The sequence below is a fragment of the Eriocheir sinensis genome, unplaced genomic scaffold (genome assembly GCF_024679095.1).
Source record: "Eriocheir sinensis breed Jianghai 21 unplaced genomic scaffold, ASM2467909v1 Scaffold1, whole genome shotgun sequence".
NCBI classification, from domain to species: domain Eukaryota; kingdom Metazoa; phylum Arthropoda; class Malacostraca; order Decapoda; family Varunidae; genus Eriocheir; species Eriocheir sinensis.
The window spans coordinates 1,529,104-1,549,808 of record NW_026110295.1 but is presented as its reverse complement, the minus strand read 5'-3'; the positions used below and the strand labels follow the sequence as shown (position 1 = coordinate 1,549,808).

Here is a 20,705-nt window from a genome sequence, read left to right as displayed (position 1 = left end):
CCATTTTCTAGACTTGGTGTTAACTGTGTAAAAATTGATTCTCTGGTCAACAATATCAGTGCCTCCTTTAGTGAAGTCATACAGTTTATATATTGCTGGCTTCTTTTGATTGTCATCTTTAGTGACGCCTAACAAGGGGGGCAGCGTACTCAAAAGCAAAACGTTACGCAGGCCCTTGCTTTTGGTTTGTTTCACATAGGAATTAAGGTACATTTTTCCTTGACACTTTTCCTTGTACACTTCATAAGATTTATCTTCTCTTGCATTGACTTCCTTTATCTGTGGTGGTATTCCTTTTCTAGACTGATCTAGTGTGCCCAAAGCAGTGTGTAAACATGTAAATATTAATCCTAAATATCTATCCGTTTCCACTTCTTCTCCCTCTATCTGTATAAATCCTTTTGTGACTAGGCAACCTCATGAACGAAAGATGACGCACATAGCTTGTGCGGCTGCCGAGGGCAATCATCATTTCGTCTCGATAGAGTTCACATCACACGCTCCGTGTAAGCCACAAAACCAGTAAAAAGACAATTTAAGCAAAGACTTTAACTCCAAACCTGCTAAACTTATATTGGTGGCAGCGGTTACAAAGCGATTACAAAGCGATTACAAAGGATTTGTCATAAAATACTACTGTCCTACACACAGTGCCTCAAATTCCGTGGTGACTCCGTTGGCAACGACTCCGTGAACCAGTGTGAACTCAAGCACAACCTCTCTACAATTACGGGATTACTACACTCCCTATGAGACGACTACAAGCCCCATAGCTCGTACTTGCACCTACAAAAGAGGTCACCACCTACGTTGTATCACCAAAACAACAATCTGTGCCACCACTCAGCAAACGTCCGTGACCAGTCTACCCAAAAATCCCACCTCACTTAACGGGATTAACCCCCTGCCGAACTCCCCCAACCCTGTATCTTCACAGTCACAAGAGGAGGAAGAGGAAGCCATATTAGTAGTGACGAGGTAGTAGCCGCGGCCAGGCAGCTCAATTCAACGCGTCAGCGGTCTGCGTCAGCGTGCCGTCAATCAAAGCATCGGCAACACCCACCCCCGGCTAGTGGAACACGCCGCACAATTTTGGTTTGTCACCTGAACTATCACTCAAGTAAGACGAAACGTTGTTCCATAATTTAGTACATGTACCGTCGAAACCCCCCACTTCAAATAACATTCTCACCCTCGTCTCCCATTCTCCACTAAATTAACCTAATATAATCGCCATTTCATTTGTTCTTAATCCCATACACGGATTACATTTAAATTCCTATCCCTACTCTCTTGTAATCCATACCGTTCGCCTTCAGCGCTCCTCCCCTCCCCGTTCACCAGCCCTACCCCTCTTTCGCCGGCGGCAGCCACGTCTTGCTGATCCCAGTGATATGTGTCGCCATCTGCACATCTGCTGATCCCAGTCATTTATGCCCTTGTACCGCCCCACTCTTTCCTCAAGCGACCTCACGACTGCTTCACACCCAAGGTATCTTACCATTTCCTTACGGATTACCTACGAATCTTCCTATAAACTTCCCTTTAATCTTACTTAAAATTTCCCTTCCTATAATTTTCCTTATATACGTCCTAATATCTCCCCTACATTACAGCTTGTGCCGGAGAGCAGAGAGAAGTGAGTTAACCCACATCTCCTGCGTCCCAGTCTCCCCCCTCACCATACATCAGCCATACCATCATGCTCTGGTCTCCTTACAAATGCATCGGACACAGCTAAGTGACTCCCCCGTCTAACTCCCCATGTCCCAGGATCGAAAATTGGAAGAGGCTCTATCCTCTGCCTTCAGCGGTTTAACGATTGATACTCCCCATCACACAGTCCTCCGTTCAGGAGCTGCTTATCCAAAACCTATTCCCCCAGCACCCCCATTACCTCCTGCAAAGAAGCTCCCCTCAGACTTCTCACCAGAGCTTTCCCAGACTACTTCTTCCCAGACAGAACAGCACCAAAGTGACCCAACCATGAGTGACAAACCTCAAAACGTCATTTTAAGGGGCGAGGATAAAAATCCAAAATATACGGGCTCAGAGGAGACCGGCCCCGACCTCCTAACTCACCTGCAGAGGGTAGAGGATGCTTTTACCAAATTCCAATATACAAATGAAAGGGAGAAATTGGCCCACCTTTACGACAGCATCCACACGGGCCCTTGTCGGGCTCAATCCATTATAAAAAGTGACGCATTCAAGAAAGCCAAAACATATGATGAAGCGAAAGCAAATCTCATCAGCCATTTCGGCTCCACATGCAAACAGGGTGCCCTGTCAGTCTTGTTCCGCCTAGCGGCTACCTACCGTCCCAAAATAAAGGCTAATATTGCAGTGGACGACTGTTTAGGCGTCGCGGGTGGAGCCTTCACAGAGTTTGAAACCCAATTCCGTCACTCCCCGTGGACTACCGATGAGAAAATGAACCTTGAAGATGTGTGCCGCCTTTTCTCATACTTTGTCTTTCTCCTTAATTGCACGGAGACACTCTTCAAAGAGTTACAAAAGGAAGAACCCCTACCAAAAGGTAGAACCCTTTTCAACCACATCAGTCCCCTGTCGGGACGAGAGCCACCAACAGAACCCACATCCTCAGCGGTGAGGGGTGTCAGAATTCAGAGGGGACGTCCCCAAAGTCGCTCCCCGACCGGAGCTCAGACCCCTAGGAACCGCTCTGCCACACCCCGCGGCCGCCGCCCTTACACTAGAGGCAGGGGTCGCGGGCGTGGCTATAACACTCAATATTGTTACAACTGCAGAATCACAGGACACCATACACGTAATTGCTGGTACGGCAGCAACACCCAACAGTCAAATCAATATTGTTCCTACCATAAGACATCAGGCCATAACACCAAGGATTGCCGCGCGAGGCCCCGGGGAGGTACCTCGTCGGGGGAAGCCTCGCGCGCCATGTCTCCCGCAATAACATAGGCTCGGGTACAAAATCACACCAGGTGTGTGGTATTCATACAACACCCCCAACCCGCACACCTTTAAACAAACCAAGTACATCCACAGCTCATTTTGACATTGAAACCCAACCTACGGATGTTGAAACCACTACCATGAAACACCACCGCATTGCTCTTTATCCCCAATCCTCCCTTGCCATGACTGTCCCTGCTCAGTGTAATGGTCGCCAAATTAGTGTTTTCATGGACACAGGGGCATGTCCCAATATCATAAACATCGGAACATTGCGTGCCTTACATGACGCAAAGACAACCTTGGTATTGGAACCTCCCTGCCTAAAATTAAGTGGACTAGATGACACATCATTTAAAGTAGTTGGACACACCCCCTTGTCTATCCAGTTGGCTAACTCCCTGTCCCCGATTACAGCCACCTTTCATGTGTGTCATGGTTTGAATATCCCAGGTGATATTCTTTTGGGTCTTCAATCTATGCGGGAACACTGCTTGTCCCTAGCTCCAGCAGAAGATTGTGTTTACCAACATGAAACACCAATTAGAACACTCACGGCCCCAAAGCCATTGTTGTGCACTTCTCCCTCCGCCGATGGAGAATATACTCATCTTTCTAGCGTGGCCCAGCGGTCACTGGTTGATACTTCATCTCCAGCAGTGCATGTTATTAAGGAACAAAGTGCATCATCCTCCAATACATTACCTCCCTCTCCTCTTCTTCCTCTTCGCAAGAGCATTTGAGGTCCACGGCGTTCTGGCGAATGACGTCACGTTAGAAGGACGTGGATCAGCTATGCTTCAAATGCGTCTTGCTGGTATAAGTGATGAATGTGAGGCTATCTGTATGAGTGAGAGCTTGAAGATGAATGCCATGACTATGGAGGATGCACTTTGCAAAGTAGATAAAAATGGTCAAACCTTCCTAATAATGCACAACTCATCCCCATACGTACGCAAGTTCCGTCAAGGGACATGCGTCGTTGACTTTGAAGTTCTACCTGAACGCATAGGTAGCGTACAGGAATCAGAGATCATCTCCCCCTCTGAAATCTTGCGGAGTGATCATCATAAACAAAAAGTAAATGATTATCTAGCTACTCATCTCGAAGATCTGGCTTTTCCAGAAGCAAGGGAGAAATTGCACAACCTACTAGAGACATACCACTCCATTGTCAGTCTGCCGGATGATCCTATTGGATCCACAAATGTTTTAACACATTCAATACCGGTTGATCCCAATACCAACCCCATCTATGTGCCTGCATACAGAACACCACACTCTCAAAGAGCTATCCTAGATACTGCAGTCAAAGACATGTTAGCATCAGGTATTATAGAACACACTACTTCTCCCTGGAACTTTCCCATTTTCCTTGTGAAGAAGAAAAACGGCCAATTTCGGCCAGTTGTAGACTACAGGAAACTAAATGCTGTTTCGCACCCTCAAAGATATTTTAAGCAGCATGGGCACCAACAACAAGGTTTTCACGACCTTAGATTTAGCAAGTGGCTATTGGCAGGTAGACCTCGATGAGCATAGTAAACCGCTTACAGCCTTCTCTACCCCTTCGGGTCACTGGCAGTTTCGTAAACTCCCCTTTGGAGTTAGTGGTGCGCCACTAACGTTCCAAAGGCTAGTCAACAAAGTCTTGCATGGCCTCCTTGGCAAACAGGTTTTCGCCTTTATAGATGACATCATCATAGTGTCACAGGATGTCGACTCACACATTACCTTACTACAAGAAGTATTTAATCGCCTTTACCAGGCAGGTCTAACTCTGCGTTTCCCAAAATGTCATTTTTGCGTCCAAGCATCACATACTTAGGCCATGTACTAGATCAGAATGGTGTACATACGACTCCTGACAAGGTCAAGGCTATTTTTAACTATCCTGTGCCAACAGACGTGAAATCTGTCCGCTCCTTCCTAGGACTGTCCGGGTACTATCGATCCTTTATCAAGGACTATTCACGCATTGCAAGACCCCTCACTCAACTTTTGCGCAAAGACTCCACATTTACATGGGGGGCGGAACATCAGGAAGCTTTTGATTACCTTAGAACAACACTAACATCCCCGCCTGTCCTGGCCTACCCAGACCACACAAAGGACTTTTCCTGTACACAGATGCTTGGGGCACGGGCCTAGGAGCCGCTCTCATGCAATATGATGTTAGAAATAAATTACAACCTCTAGCATATGCAAGTCGCACGCTCAACAAAGCAGAATCAAACTACAGTACTACCCACCTTGAGGCCCTTGCGGTCGTGTGGGCATTACGTCATTTTCGTGACATCATTTATGGCTACAATATCCATGTCAGAACCGACCACGCAGCCGTGGTGGAATTATTCAATACTAAAACCCTCACGGGAAATTGGCCCGATGGAGCCTCATTGTCCAAGACTTTAATCCCTCATTTGCTCATGTCCCTGGAGCAGTAAATCAGGTAGCGGACGCCCTATCCAGAAATATCGGCGCGATAATGGACATGGATGTAGATCATTTGGATGACCCAAGTCGAACTCATGACCCAACTTTGAATGATTCCATACGCGCAGCGCAACAAACAGATAACTTCTGTCAACCCATCCTATACTATCTGCAGAGTGGCGACCCCAATTCCTTGCCAACGCTACCTGTACCCTTAACTGACTTTGATCTCAACGACGGCATCCTCGTCAGGAATACATACATCACAACTAAATACGGTCCGCATAGGGAAGTTACACAAATCGTCGTACCAGAAAGCCTAGTCTCTATGATCTTGCATAACATACATTCTTACCCTCATGCAGGACATCCTGGAAAAAGTAGAGCTTTGATGCAAGCCCGTTTGTTATATTATTGGCCACGTATGCGGCTCGACATCATTGATTACATCAACAACTGCCACACTTGTGCAGAAAATTATGGATCCATTACTCAGCAAGTCCCCATCAAAAGCTATCCCATACCTTTAGAGCCATGGGATACCATTGCTATTGACCTATTGAAATTACCCCAAACTACTGAAGGCCACAAATACCTATTGGTTGCCATTGATCATTTCAGTCGTTTCTCGGTTCTAGTTCCCATAGTGGACAAGCAAGCAACTACTGTGGCTAAAGCTCTCATTGATGAAGTCTTTTGTAAATATTACCACCCTAAAGTCCTCATCTCAGATAATGGCACAGAATTTAACAATAAAATCTTGGAGGCAATCTGCAGGGAATACCAAGTTGATAAGGTAAATACCATGGCTTATCATCCAGCTTCCAATGGCATGGTCGAGCGACAAAATCGAAAAATCATTCAGACACTTCGCTCTCTGGTCGGTGATGTCTCAGTAACTTGGCACGAATGGATGCCTCAGGTAATGGCTTCTCTTAACTCATCTCTCCATAAATCAATAGGTGACACACCTCACTTTGTCATTTTTGGCCAGGACCATCGATTGCCATACTCATTCCTCCTCAAAGAGGACACGCCCATCTATAATTTTGATGACTACGTTCGAGTCAGAGGGACAGACTTCCAGAAGATCTATAAACGGGTTACCTCCAACATCGAGGATAGCAAGGCTGCCATGAATGCGTCACAATGGAAATCAGCAACCGACAAATTATTGGTCATAGGGGACATTGTCTATTTAAAAATTCAGGAACCCAAAAACAAACTAGCACCTCGCTTTGAGGGACCATACCGCTTACTGGCCTACGACAAAGGGAATAAGGTCAAGATCCGCCACCTGACTACCTTGGAAACGAAGCTTGCACACCTAGACCACCTAAAACGCACTAACCGACCTTCTTCCTCAACCTGTGAGGAGTCGACCCCTGCGCCTGACGACCCTCTAACGACACCGACAAATACTCCAGGCCCAGCTGAGGTGGACACTACCAACGACTACAGGAAGAAACTAAGATCATACACATCTGCACACTGATGCATTTGTACGGAGAACCATCTTCATCCCTTAGTGTCCCTTCTCTTCTCCCACAATTTTTTTTTACCTTATCCATCCACTAACCACTTTCTATTATCTCACCCAGTTGCGATGCTACTCCCTTGCCTATGTGTCTTGGGAGGTGTTCTCCTGGTCCTCCCCACAAATGCCACGAAGCAGCCCTCCTATGAACAACACCTACGTGTGGGGGCAATCGTGGAGCCAGACGGCCCCGTGATGGTGGTGGAGGACGTGGTCGATGTCCGCATTACCCTATGCGATTTTCGTGAGCTGGAGCGACTCCATATACCCCAGTTCCGGCGCCAGATCCAGCAAGCGGAAGCGGTTCTCCAGCAGACCTCGGACACAGTTCATAAACTAAACCATCCACTCACGCTGACATATTTCTCTACTCTCATGCTATCTTTCCTAAATATCCAACAATCCTTTGATAGTCTGCTAGAATGGACCCCTTTTTCAACTTACCTTAAAACACCAGTAGCCCACGCCAGGTCCAAGCGTGGTCTCATCGACATTGGTGGGAGATTGTTAAAAGGCCTCATTGGTACAGCTACAGAGGCCAATGTTGCTGAAGTTCACGATCAGTTAGACAAATGGGGTACTATTTTGAATAACCAGGCCATTGTTCTCAGTTCCCAAAACAAAGCTATTGAGACGGTTGTTAAGACTCAAAAAGTTATCATAGACCGCCTCAACAACTTCACATCCCTCATAACCCAGCTTCAGCAGGTCCAACACCAGTACTTATTGGCTCACCATTTGGCTTTAATGGCAGCAAACCTCAGAGCTGTCTACCTTGCAATCACAAATTTTAAATTAGCACTGCAGGACACATTTACACTGCTCAGAGACGTGTTAGATGGTGTTGTAACCCCTTCCCTTCTCACCCCTCAGGAACTTATGCATGTCATTGATTGGGCCAGAACAGAAAAAGGCTTAACTCCTGTTTTCAGTGAGACCCAGGTTCAATATTATTATCCCTACATGGAGGCAACATTGACTACAGATGGTATCTTGGTGCATATACCCTTTAGGTCGCCAGATATGTTCACTATCTATCACATTCATCCATTCCCTACAGTTGTCAATTCTTCCATCTACCAACTATCTACATCTCATACCACTCTCTTGGTTTCATCAGATTTCATGCACATTGCTTTTCCAGCTGACTTTCATGATTGCCATATCACCCGATTCCAGATGTACCTTTGCCCTGCTTACCAGTACGTCTTTTTGCCTACCAGTAATTATCCTTGTGAGCTGGGTCTAGTTAGAAACTCCCCAATTGAATCTCTGTGTCTTTTCACCCCAGTCGAGGATACCACCATCTTCCACCTTAGAGTGAAACCCTGGCGTTACTTCTATTTCCATCATTCCATTGCTCTTACAGTCACTTGCCCTGGATCCCGACCTAGCAACACCGCTGTCCACGGCTCCTTTGTCATCTTGGAGGCCTGCAGTCTCACATCCCACAACCTGACAACTAAACAATCTAACCATCTATTGCTCAACCAAACCTTTCATACCTACAACCTCAAACCCTTCAACTTGCCGACACCAACAACTCCCCTACAACTCAAACCCTTACACTCTTTAGGAGACACCTTACCCAAACTCATTGCACCGAACATCACCCTACAACCCATTTCCTCTCTCACCATATGGCCAGAACTTCGCCCCGACACTGTATACCCCATCCTCGCGTCACTGACTACGGTACTGACGCTCACTGTGATCCTAGCTACCCTCCTCATCTGTGTCTTCCACCGCCGCTACGCCTTCCTGCGTCGAGCCGTCCTCCAGCGCCCCTTACAGCCAGCAACGGCATAGACCATATTCCCGTTGTCCAATAATATTTTTTTTTTCATTGAGCATAATTGTCTTCATATGCCATTTATCTCTAACCAGAGGACAGGATAATTTATTTACAATAACTAACTAACATGCAAGTCATCTGTGATATGTATCTATTTACCATTTATATATACACCTATATATCCATATACAACCAATTTTTTTGTTTCCATATTTTAACTTAACCATGTATGTATACCCATACCATTTAATCCATGATCATGATAATATTTTCTATTATATATTATTTCTCATATTATATTTAGTTAATAACTCATTCTCCCGGGAGTTTAGATATTAGGAATTTTTTTTGTGCACTTGTCTTTATTTGTTTATACACCATTACTCTTGGTAATGTAACCATGTGCCAATTGTTTAACTTGCATTTAACTGCTATTTGTCCCTCATGGGCTTATAATCCTGTATCCCATTCATTATTTTTTTTTTCCATTCCCTTATACTGTGTACTTCCTTTCTCGTCTTCATACTTTCTATACCTCATTCGGCCCGGCCATCCTTGTACATAGAGTTTTACTTTCATCGTGGCGTGGGCGCCACGCTAGCCTGACCGAGCATTGTAAACATGTAAATATTAATCCTAAATATCTATCCGTTTCCACTTCTTCTCCCTCTATCTGTATAAATCCTTTTGTGACTAGGCAACCTCATGAACGAAAGATGACGCACATAGCTTGTGCGGCTGCCGAGGGCAGTCATCATTTCGTCTCGATAGAGTTCACATCACACGCTCCGTGTAAGCCACAAAACCAGTAAAAAGACAATTTAAGCAAAGACTTTAACTCCAAACCTGCTAAACTTATAAGTGATGTCTTTCGTCAACAGCCAATCGAATAGCTCTAAGCTAGTGTATAGTCTGTCCAGACTAATGGTCTTGCCACACAAGTTGACACTGCTACTCAACTGGTTCACTAGTGCTTTGACTGTTGGCAGAGTACCGCGTATGTAATAGGGGCTGGGCTCTTCTTTGGGTTTGCCAGAATAGACAATTGTTCTAAATGTAAACGGATACCTTACAGCGTTGATCGACTTATATAATAGGCCATATCGGACAGGCTTGCTCCTGTTGTATTGTTTGAAACCTATTTGAGTTCTGCATCCATATAAGGTTTCATCAATGGTCAAGTAGTCGTCTGGTTGTAGGACTGAACTACAGCGCACATTGAATGCCTCAAAGAGCTCCCTCACTGCTGCGAACCTGTCATGTAACCATCTTTGAATGTAACCATCTTTGAGGGCGAGTGGCGAGATCGTCAAATGTTATGTTAGCATGAAGAAAAGCAAATCTATGCCATGACATGACAGCACCAAAAATTGGGTGACCTATTTTTTCCTTGAAAAAAAGTTTTTGGTCATGTGTGTTTTGTCCTAACAAACCTCTAACATATAACAGGCCCAGAAAAGCTCTCATCTCTACAGAATCTGTTGTTCTAATGTGTACTGTGTCTTTCTTTACTGTTTCTCTCTCTGATAATTGGTCAATTATCTTTTGAATTTTAACATTAGTGTTCCGCACTATTTCATCAATAATATGATCTGTAATAAACAATTCCCATGCTTTTATAGCTGTGTCAGCCTCAGTTGCCTCACCTAGTAAACTTCCTGCACGTATCAAGTTACTTTCAATCTCATTATTAGTCCATTGGTTTTGCCAGGTTACTTGTTTCCCAGGCTGTGACCCCCTAGGCTTTTGTAAGAAGACTGTATGCTCTTTGGTTTCGTGGGAAGGTGAAAATCATCATAGTTATTTACATTGAGGCAGCTATCCAGAGAGTTTACTAACCTGTCTCTTACTAACTGTTTCCTATGTCTGTTAGGAATCCATTCATCTACCTCTGCAGCATCATCCTGATATTCAAATTCGCTTCCTTCTGCCTCACTCTCTGATAATGGATCAGGAAACACATCAACATCTCTCAAGGAATCACCATATACATCAGTAATAAAATTTTCCTGTGGCTCCGTAAACCCATACTCACTTTGTGCCATAGTACTGTTGTTATACTCCTTGTGAGTCAACCTACGTCACGAACAGACCTTGGTAGCAGGTAACGGTGATGATGTCGTGAAGTCAGTGTGTAAGCTTTTAGACCAAGCGCATGTGAACACCTGTTACCCAGACTCACCCCAAGCACGTACGTTTTTTTCTTTATTAGCTATATATAGGAATTGTCTGGCCAAAGTACAAGAAATTAACATATGTACGAGACACAGTTATCACCTTATGGTAGTGTCAAAATAAGTATTGTGTGTGCCATAATTCGTCATCGCCTCGCCGCAATCACAAGCTCGTGTCGCCAACTGCCGTTGAATAACTCTCGTACACAGCGGGCTGTGTACGTTTTTATTATGTTTTTATTACAGCTAGCTTGTTTGTTGGTCTGTTTAGTGTATCAGCTAAAGCTTTGTTAACATAAAAGATGCAGAACATGCAGTATAGCACTATACAATACAGGTATATTAATACTTATAACAGTAATAATATCGTCATCCGGAGGCGTTTGAACGTTGGGTTTTTTTTCACAGCGTATCGCCGTGCTTCAAAATGATTCGCGTCGGTGTTTCTAAATATTCGTGTTTAGCAAGATAACGGAGGCTCCTATGGTTATTTTTGATATCGCATCTTAATCTACGGTATTTTCTACGTTTATCAGTAGGTCTGTTTTTCTTTTAAACTTGGTAATAAAAAAAAAAATGATCGTTTTGACAAAAATCCTCAGGGGGGGGCAAATGTGGCCCGGGTCGGGACGAATAGTGTTAAGGGAGAGCGACCTACCTCCGCCGATTACCCGCTTGCCTCGTGCAGCACTCACGAGGCAAAAATAACCATTATTAAGTGCGAGCGAGCTACCCCAGCTGATTACCCGCTTGCCTCGTCCAGCGCTCACTAGGCAAAACGAGCCATCAGGTGCTGGGGCGTTATTTCCCCCCCTCCCCCCTCCGTTTACCCGCCACACGATTCATGACTGACGGCCTCGGCCAGCGCTCAAGACGTAAAGTTTCCCCGCCACACACCAAATTTTATGTCGTATGAAGGGCCTGTGTCTCCTTGACTTGTCCGTTAATCCAGTTGTTTACCCGTCAATCGAGCAGTCGGTGACTGCCTCGGCCAGCGCTCAGGAGGCAAAGCGCACCATTAAGGGCGAGCGACCTACCCCCGCCGATTACCCGCTGGCCTCGGCCAGCGCTCGCGAAGCCTAAGTCCGTTACTCCCGCCTCGGCCAGCGCTCAAGAGGCAAAGCGAACCATTAATTGCGAGCGACCTACCCCCGTCGATTACCTGCTGGCCTCGGCCAGCGCTCCCGAGGCCTGAATCCGTTATTCACGCCGTTTACCCGTCAGTTACAGCCTTGGCCAGCGCTCAAGAGGCAAAGCGAACCATATTTAAGGGAGAGCGACCTACCTCCGCCGATTGCCCGCTTGCCTCGTCCAGCTCTCACGAGACAAAACGAGCCATTATTAAGTGCGAGCGAGCCACCCCTGCTGAATACCCGCTTGCCTCGTCCAGCGCTCACGAGGCAAAACGAGCCATCAGGTGCTGGCGCGTTAACGCCCCCCCCCCCACCCCCCCACCCCCCGTTTACCCGCCACACGACTCAAAACTGAAGGCCTCGTCCAGCGCTCATGACGCAAAGTTTACCCGCCACACACCAAATTGTATGTCGTATGAAGGGCTAGTGTCTCCTTGACTTGTCCTTTACTCCAGCCGTTTACCCGTCACTCGAGCAGTCGGTGACTGCCTCGGACGGTGCTCAGGAGGCAAAGCGAATCATTAAGGGCGAGCGACCTACCCCCGCTGAATACCCGCTGCCCTCGGGAGGCGCTCGCGAGGCCTGAGTCCGTTACTCCCGCCGTTTACCCGTCAGTGACTGCCTCGGTCAGCACTCAAGAGGCAAAGCGAACCATTAAGGGTGAGCGAACTACCCCCGCCGATTACCCGCTGGCCTCGGCCAGCGCTCGCGAGGCCTGAGTCCGTTACTCCCGCCGTTTACCCGTCAGTGACTGCTTCGGCCAGCGCTCAAGAGGCAAAGCGAACCATTAAGGGCGAAAGAGCTACCCCACCCGACTACTCTCCGGCCTCGACCAGCGCTCGCGAGGCCTGAGTCCGTTACTCTCGCCGTTTACCCGTCAGTGACTGCCTCGGCCAGCGCTCAAGAGGCACAGGGAACCATTAAGGGCGAGCGACCTATCCCCGCCGATTATCCACTGGCCTTGGCCAGCGCTCCCGAGGCCTGAGTCCGTTACTCGCGCCGTTTACCCGTCAGTTACTGCCTCGGCCTGCGTTCAAGAGGCAAAGCGAACCATTATTAAGGGAGAGCGACCTACCTCCGCCGATTACCCGCTTGCCTCGTCCAGCTCTCACAAGGCAAAACGAACCATTATGAAGTGCGAGCGAGCTATCACCGCTGATTACCCGCTTGCCTCGTACAGCGCTGTGTCTCCTTGACTTGTCCGTTACTCCAGCCGTCTATCCGTCACTCGAGGATTCAGTGACTGGTTCGGCCAGCGCTCAAGAGGCAAAGCGAACCATTATTAAGGGCGAGCAACCTACCCCCGCCGTTTACCCACCCAGGTGCTGGCGCGTTACCCCCGCCGTTTACCCACCCAGGTGCTGGCGCGTTACCTCCGCCGTTTGCCCGCTACACGATTCATGACTGAGGGCCTTGTCCAGCGCTCGAGAGGCAAAGTTTACCCGCCACACAGCATATTGTATGTCGTATGAAGGGCCAGTTTCTCCTTGACTTGTCCGTTACTCCCGCCGTTTACCCGTCAGTGACTGCCTCGGCCAGCGCTCAAGAGGCAAAGCGAACCATTAAGGGCGAGCGACCTACCCCCGCCGATTACCCGCTGGCCTCGACCAGCGCTAGCGAGGCCTGAGTCCGTTACTCCCGCCGTTTACCCGTCAGTGACTGCCTCGGCCAGCGCTCAAGAGGCAAAGCGAACCATTAAGGGCGAGCGACCTACCCCCGCCGATTACCCACTAGCCTCGACCAGCGCTCGCGAGGCATGAGTCCGTTACTCCCGCCGTTTATCCGTCAGTTACTGTCTCGGCCAGCGCTCAATAGGCAAAGCGAACCATTATTAAGGGAGAGCGACCTACCTCCGCCGATTACCCGCTTGCCTCGTCCAGCTCTCACAAGGCAAAACGAACCATTATTAAGTGCGAGCGAGCTATCACCGCTGATTACCCGCTTGCCTCGTACAGCGCTCACGAGGCAAAACGAGCCATCAGGTGCTGGCGCGTTATCCCCCCCACCCCCCCACCCCCCGTTTACCCGCCACACGATTCATAACTGAAGGCCTCGTCCAGCGCTCATGACGCAAAGTTTACCCGCCACACAACAAATTGTATGTCGTATGAAGAGCTAGTGTCTCCTTGACTTATCCGTTACTCCAGCCGTTTACCCGTCAATCGAGCAGTCGGTGACTGCCTCGGCCGGCGCTCAGGAGGCAAAGCGAACCATTAAGGGCGAGCGACCTATCCCCGCCGAATACCCGCTGGCCTGGGAGGCGCTCGCGAGGCCTGAGTCCGTTACTCCCGCCGTTTTCCCGTCAGTGACTGCCTCGGCCAGCGGTCAAGAGGCAAAGCGAACCATTAAGCGCGAGCGTCTTACCCCCGCCGATTACCCGCTGGCCTTGGCCAGCGCTCGCGAGGCCTGAATCCGTTACTCCCGCCGTTTACCCGTCAGTGACTGCCTCGGCCAGCGCTCAAGAGGCAAAGCAAACCATTAAGGGCGAGCGACCTACCCCCGCCGATTACCCGCTGGCCTCGGCCAGCGCTCGCGAGGCCTGAGTCCGTTACTCCCGCCGTTTACCCGTCAGTTACTGCCTCGGCCAGCGCTCAAGAGGCAAAGCGAACCAGTATTAAGGGAGAGCGACCTACCTCCGCCGATTACCCGCTTGCCTCGTCCAGAACTCACGAGGCAAAACGAACCATTATTAAGTGCAAGCAGGCTACCCCTGCTGATTACCCGCTTGCCTCGTACAGCGCTCACGAGGCAAAACGAGCCATCAGGTGCTGGCGCGATACCGCCCCCCCCCCCCCCCCCTTTTACCCGCCACACGATTCATGACTGAGGGCTTCGGCCACCGCTCAAGACGCAAAGTTTACATGCCACACACCAAATTGTATGTTGTATGAAGGGCCAGTGTCTCCTTGACGTGTCTGTTACTCCAGCCGTTTACCCGTCACTCGAGCAGTCGGTTACTGCCTCGGACAACTTTGAATGTCTCTCTGGGACTCGAATCATAACAAAGTCACCCACTTTCAAGGAAACAGGGGCGGCACGCTTGTGTTGCTGCAAGCACATAGCCTCATGTATAGCCTGTAGTCTCTTTCTGACTTCTCTATGAATATCCGTGAAAACCTTGAGTTGAACCTTAGAATAATCATCTACATTATATACAGGTGAATGAGAACTACTAAGCAGGTCATACGGGATTCTCTTCTCAACCCCAAAAATTATGTAGTGGGGAGATTGTCCCGTTGACTCACAAACACTGCTGTTTATGCTTGCTGCAACATATGCTAGCCAGTCCTCCCAGGGATGCTGAAGTCCGCTAACGACCGGGCGCAAAACATCTAAAATCTTCATATTCGCGCGCTCAACAAGGCCGTTGCTATCTCGGTGATAACTGACTGTAAAAGATTGTGTAATGGCAAACTGTTTGCATATTTCTGCTAAAAGCTGATTTCGAAACTCGGTTCCATTATCACTTACCAACACTTTAGGTGTGGAATACGGACAAATTAGATGAGTTTTCAGGGCATGAACAATGGTCTTAGCAGATTTATCTTGCACTGGGGCTAAAACAACGTACCGAGACAAGTGGTCTACACAAACTAAGAGGTACCTAGAGCCCTGGTGGCTGGCGGGAAGCTGTAGCAAGTCAATAGAAACTACATCAAAAGGCCGGGCAGGGGGCGGGTATTCAAGGATCGGCGCAGGCCTAAGCACCGTCCCTTTATGTTGGGCACACTTGACACACTTAGCCACATACGCGTCAATATCTACACGCATAGTTGTCCAAAAATAGACCGCTCGGGCCGCTGTTAGTGTGCGCTCCCTCCCCGGGTGACCAGCAATGACCGCGTCATGAACTAAGTTCAGCACCGCCGGTACATAACACTCCGGTATCACAAACTGTGCGACAGACTCCTTTTTGCGGGGCCAGTAGCGGCACAGGACACCGTCCTGTGACAAGAAAAATTGTGAAAAAGACACAGGTAGTGGCGGGAGACTTGTTTCGTCACCCGACTCCAGAGCGTATATTACCTTACCCCAAACGTCATGGCGACGCTGGGCTGCTGCTAAATCCTTAAGACTGAAATTTTGAATTTCAGTAAGCGCTTCTGCCACTGAGCCAACAGGTACGTTCCTAGACAGTGAATCCGCGACGACATTCGCGCGGCCAGGTAAATACTTAAAGGTTGGCCCAAACTCCTGGATAGTCAGGTACCACCGGGCGAGGCAACCGGTGAGGTTTCTACCCTTAAAAAGCTCGGTGACTGGCGCGTGGTCCGTAAAGACAGTGATAGTATAGCCAAGGATAATATCCCTAAAATGTTTAAGAGCCCAAACAACCGCTAGGGTTTCCTGGTGGGTCACTGAATAGTTCGACTCAGCCTGGTTTAAAGTACGACTTGCGTACGCAATAGCGCGATTTTTACCGCGAGCGTCCGGTTGCATCAAAACAGCACTAAGACCCAGGGCTGAGGCATCTGTAAAAAGTGTAAAAGGGACGTTGTAGTCCGGGAATGCCAAGACTGGAGCGTTGATTAACGCTGACTTCAAGTCTGTAAAACTCTTGTGTTGTGGGGCATTCCAATGAAAAGGTAACTCTTTCTTTAGAAGTTGCGTTAAAGGTGAAGCAATTTTGGCAAAACCTTGTATGAAAGGCCGATAGTAGCCGGACAACCCAAGGAAAGACCGAACGTTTTCGACGGTTTGGGGTTGCGAAAAATTCTTTATGGCCGATATTTTATCGTCCATCGTGTGGATACCATCTCCATCAACAGTGTGGCCTAAAAAGGTGATTTTCGCCTTTAAAAATTCACATTTAGTCAGCTTGGCCTTAAGGCCAGCGCCTCTGAGTTTAAGCAGAACCGCTTCTAGTTTTGCTAGGTGACTGGCACCATCCTTGCTGCAGATGATTAAATCATCTATATATGCATAGACTTCTTTGCCTATCATGTCTGAGAACAATGTGTTGATCATCCTCTGAAAAGTAATGGGTGCGGTTTTGAGGCCGAATGGCATCCTTAACCATTCAAAATGACCGCTAGGGGTACTGAAGGCTGTAATCTCTCTGGATTCAGCTGCCATCGGCACCTGCCAGTACCTACTTAAAAGGTCAAGACTACTGAAAATAGTATTCCCTTGCCCCAGGGACATTAACAAGTCACCTAAAACAGGCAGAGGGTACCTACCATCCTCAGTCACCTCATTTACTTTCCTAAAATCGATGACAGGCCTGAAACTTCGGTCCTTTTTAGGGACTAGAAACAAGGGCGAGTTCCACGGAGATCGGGAATGCTGAATAACACCCTGGTCCAACATATCTTAAACCTGTTCATCTACAACCTGCCTTTGACTGTGTGGGAGTCTGTACGCAGGAATGTACACCAGTTTGGTGTCGGGTTTAACCCTAATGTTGTGTTCTGTCGTAGCAGTCGCACCTAAAGGTTCACCGGGCAGGGCAATGCCATCACGATACTGATGTAAAACCTTCAGAAGCGGGCCCTTAAGCTCGGGATAATCGACCACTTTGACTAAATAATCGACCGATGAGGCCTGACAAGATGTGTCGTCGGCGGCTGGTTGACCCACTGCGCCGACACAAGGCCGCTTTAACTCTAAAGGGTCTGGGGACACCTGTCCGTCGAACGCTAAAGCGCGACCCAAAATGACTCCATTTCTGAGTTTAACCGGACCGCCAGTGGCATTAACCACTAAAGCTACGGTCCTACCTCCCTCGCGCACCGTGTTAAGGGTGGACTCTATCGCTAGCGTGTTGACACGACTAGGCCCTTCTAGGCAGATGAGGGATTTCGTGATTCCCTACGACTATCGCATTGACATTTTTCCATCCCCTGCAAACGTCAGCTGGTGTTGGTGGTTGACCATGAAGTGAGGTGGTGCCAGCGCCATGCACCGGCACCGTGGAAAGAGTCGGCACGGTATGCACTACCGACTCAGGAGAAACACTTTCCCAACCCTTCCTGGGTATTTCTTTTCTTTCCCAGGGAGAAGCGAGGCGCACAGGTTGATCCATGGCCTTGAAACACCTCCCTTGAAACCTTACTGTATTACTATCTGGAAGTATTACCAGCGGTTAGACCTCAGTGACGACAACCCAAGAAGACCGTCAGACGGCAGGGAAAAGTTTGACGTCACGAAAAAATCCAAACGCATGATAGGGGTGTTTCGTCCCAAACTCACTGGCAAACTCACCAACCACCAAAGTCCTGTGCTCTCGCCAGCCGCCCGCTCTGTTCTGCCCCGGCGTCTCCCGGGACAGAAGCGGCCAGCGGCACCATGCTTGCTGAATCAACACCGTTCCTACGGCAAGGAGCACCTCCTAAGCACAACGTAGCGTCTGTGTGTAACGTCCTGGCGCCGCAGGGCCAAGGCGATACGACATACATTCACACATTCACATGTATGTTATAATATACACATTACACGAGATAGGGAGCACGGACTGACCCAAAATGCTCCTTTTCTCCCGAAGTTATTCGTAGGAATATCTCATGGCTGCGGTAGCGTATTTTAATTACCATCGAAAGCACACTCATGGCAGACTTGCAGAGTTTCCTGTTTTGCCTACCTAGAATGACTGCTATTCCTGTAGATCTGAAGTTTTGTAGATGTCAGCTGTCACAAGTTCCAGCAATGCATGCATGCTTTTCTCTACAAACACTAGGCATAACAAGTACACTAACAATATGTTTTGCACTTTCAACTAGCATGCTTTTCTATTTCTGATTTACCCGCCTTTCCGTCAGAATTACACTATTTACAGTGGAAATACATAGGCCCCTTGCCGCTTCTTGTCAGCCAACTTTTAAACAACAGGTCGCTTCCCCATTTCTCTGTGTATTTCTGCGTATACGACTGTCGTGTCTGCTTGGCTGGAGGACTAGACATGACTACTGTGTATTAGTAACATATTAGTAACAAAGACGAGAACTTAACTGAGTGAGAGTGTGAGACAGACTGAGGGAGAATACTGGTACTGGTAAGAAGCGCCCAGGGTGAATGTACATATCGGTCTCGTAGATTCAGCTAGCTAGCAGGGACGAGGGAGGAAAGGGGAGGGATGGTATACGGGTCTCATACAAGTCATGGCACCGTTAGAGGATGAGGGAAGGAAGAGTGAACGGTAGGGGAAGGATATAGTGATCGAGAGAGGCCTCACAAGTTGGTTGAAATGCAATTAACCTGACCTGTATCATACATGTCGGACAAACAGGAACGAAGATTTGTAATTTGGAAGGAACAATAACTTATTTCTGATGATGGCTTTAAGATTATTCGGCATATTATTCGAAGAATACGAATACTTTTCCCAATTATTCGAATACGAATGCGAATACTTTGATGTCAGATGACAAGTATTCGAATACGAATACACCCAAATAGTGTGTTCGAATAAGAATACCCCATCCCTGCTCGCCCTTAATGGTTCGTTTTGCCTCGTGAGCGCTGGCCGAGGCAGTCACTGACTGATCGAGTGACGGGTAAACGGCGGGAGTAGCGGACTTTGGCCTCGCGAGCGTTGGCCGAGGCAAGCGCTTAATCAGCGGGGGTAGCTCGCTCGCACTTAATAATGGTTCGTTTTGCTTCGTGAGTGCTGGACGAGGCAAGCGGGTAATCGGCGGAGGTAGGTCGCTCTCCCTTAATAATGGTTCGCTTTGCCTCTTGAGCGCTGGCCGAAGCAGTCACCGACTGCTCGAATGACGGGTAAACGACTGAAGTAACGGACAAGTCAAGGAGACACTGGCGCTTCATACGACATACAATTTGGTGTGTGGCGGGTCATGAATCGTGTGGTGGGTAAACGGGTGGGGGTGGGGGTGGGGTGGGGGGGTTAACGCGCCAGCACCTGATAGCTCGTTTTGCCTCGTGAGCGCTCCACGAGGCAAGCGGGTAATCAGCGGGTGTAGCTCCCTCGCACTTAATAATGGTTCGTTTTGCCTTGTGAGTGCTGGACGAGGCAAGCGGGTAATCGGCGGAGGTAGGTCGCTCTCCCTTAATAATGGTTCGCTGTGCATCTTGAGCGCTGGCCGAGGCAGTAACTAACGAGTAAACGGCGGGAGTAACGGACTCAGGCCTCGCGAGCGCTGGCCGAGGCCAGCGGGTAATCGGCGGGGGTAGGTCGCTCGCCCTTAATAGTTCGCTTTGCCTCTTGAACGCTGGCCGAGGCAGTCACTGACGAGTAAACGGCGGGAGCAATGGACTCGGGCCTCGCGAACGCTGGCCGAGGACAGCGGGTAATCGGCGGGGGTAGGTCGCTCGCCCTTAATAGTTCGCTTTGCCACTTGAGCGCTGGCCGAGGCAGTCACTGACGGGTAAACGGCGGGAGTAACGGACTCAGGCCTCCCGAGCGCTGGCCGAAGCCAGCGGGTAATCGGCGGGGGTAGGTCGCTCGCCCTTAATGGTTCGCTTTGCCTCCTGAGCGCTGCCCGATTCAGTCACCAACTTCTCGAGTGACGGTTAAACGGCTGGAGTAACGGAGAAGTCAAGGAGACACTGGCCCTTCATTCGCGACATACAATTTGGTGTGTGGCGGGGGGGGGTAACGCGCCAGCACCTGATGGCTCGTTTTGCCTTGTGAGCGCTGGACGAGGCAAGCGGGTAATCAGCGGGGGTAGCTCCCTCGCACTTAATAATGGTTCGTTTTGCCTCGAGAGTGCTGGACGAGGCAAGCGGGTAAT

The 20,705-nt window shown here is 48.7% G+C and overlaps 1 protein-coding gene across 1 annotated transcript; it reads left to right on the top strand.

The window, feature by feature from the left end:
- Nucleotides 1–333: 333 nt before the first annotated feature.
- LOC126988860 (uncharacterized) lies at nucleotides 334–3,650 on the top strand. The gene is made up of 2 exons (XM_050847267.1): nucleotides 334–1,492; nucleotides 1,617–3,650. Exon 2 carries the CDS (start codon nucleotides 1,765–1,767, stop codon nucleotides 2,944–2,946), a length of 1,182 nt encoding a protein of 393 aa, XP_050703224.1. The 5' UTR covers nucleotides 334–1,492; nucleotides 1,617–1,764; the 3' UTR covers nucleotides 2,947–3,650.
- The last annotated feature ends 17,055 nt before the right edge of the window (nucleotides 3,651–20,705 follow it).

What these genes read in the sequence shown, in the direction of transcription:
- LOC126988860 (XM_050847267.1), top strand. Translation starts at nt 1,765, where the DNA reads ATGTCCCAGGATCGAAAATTGGAAGAGGCTCTATCCTCTGCCTTCAGC.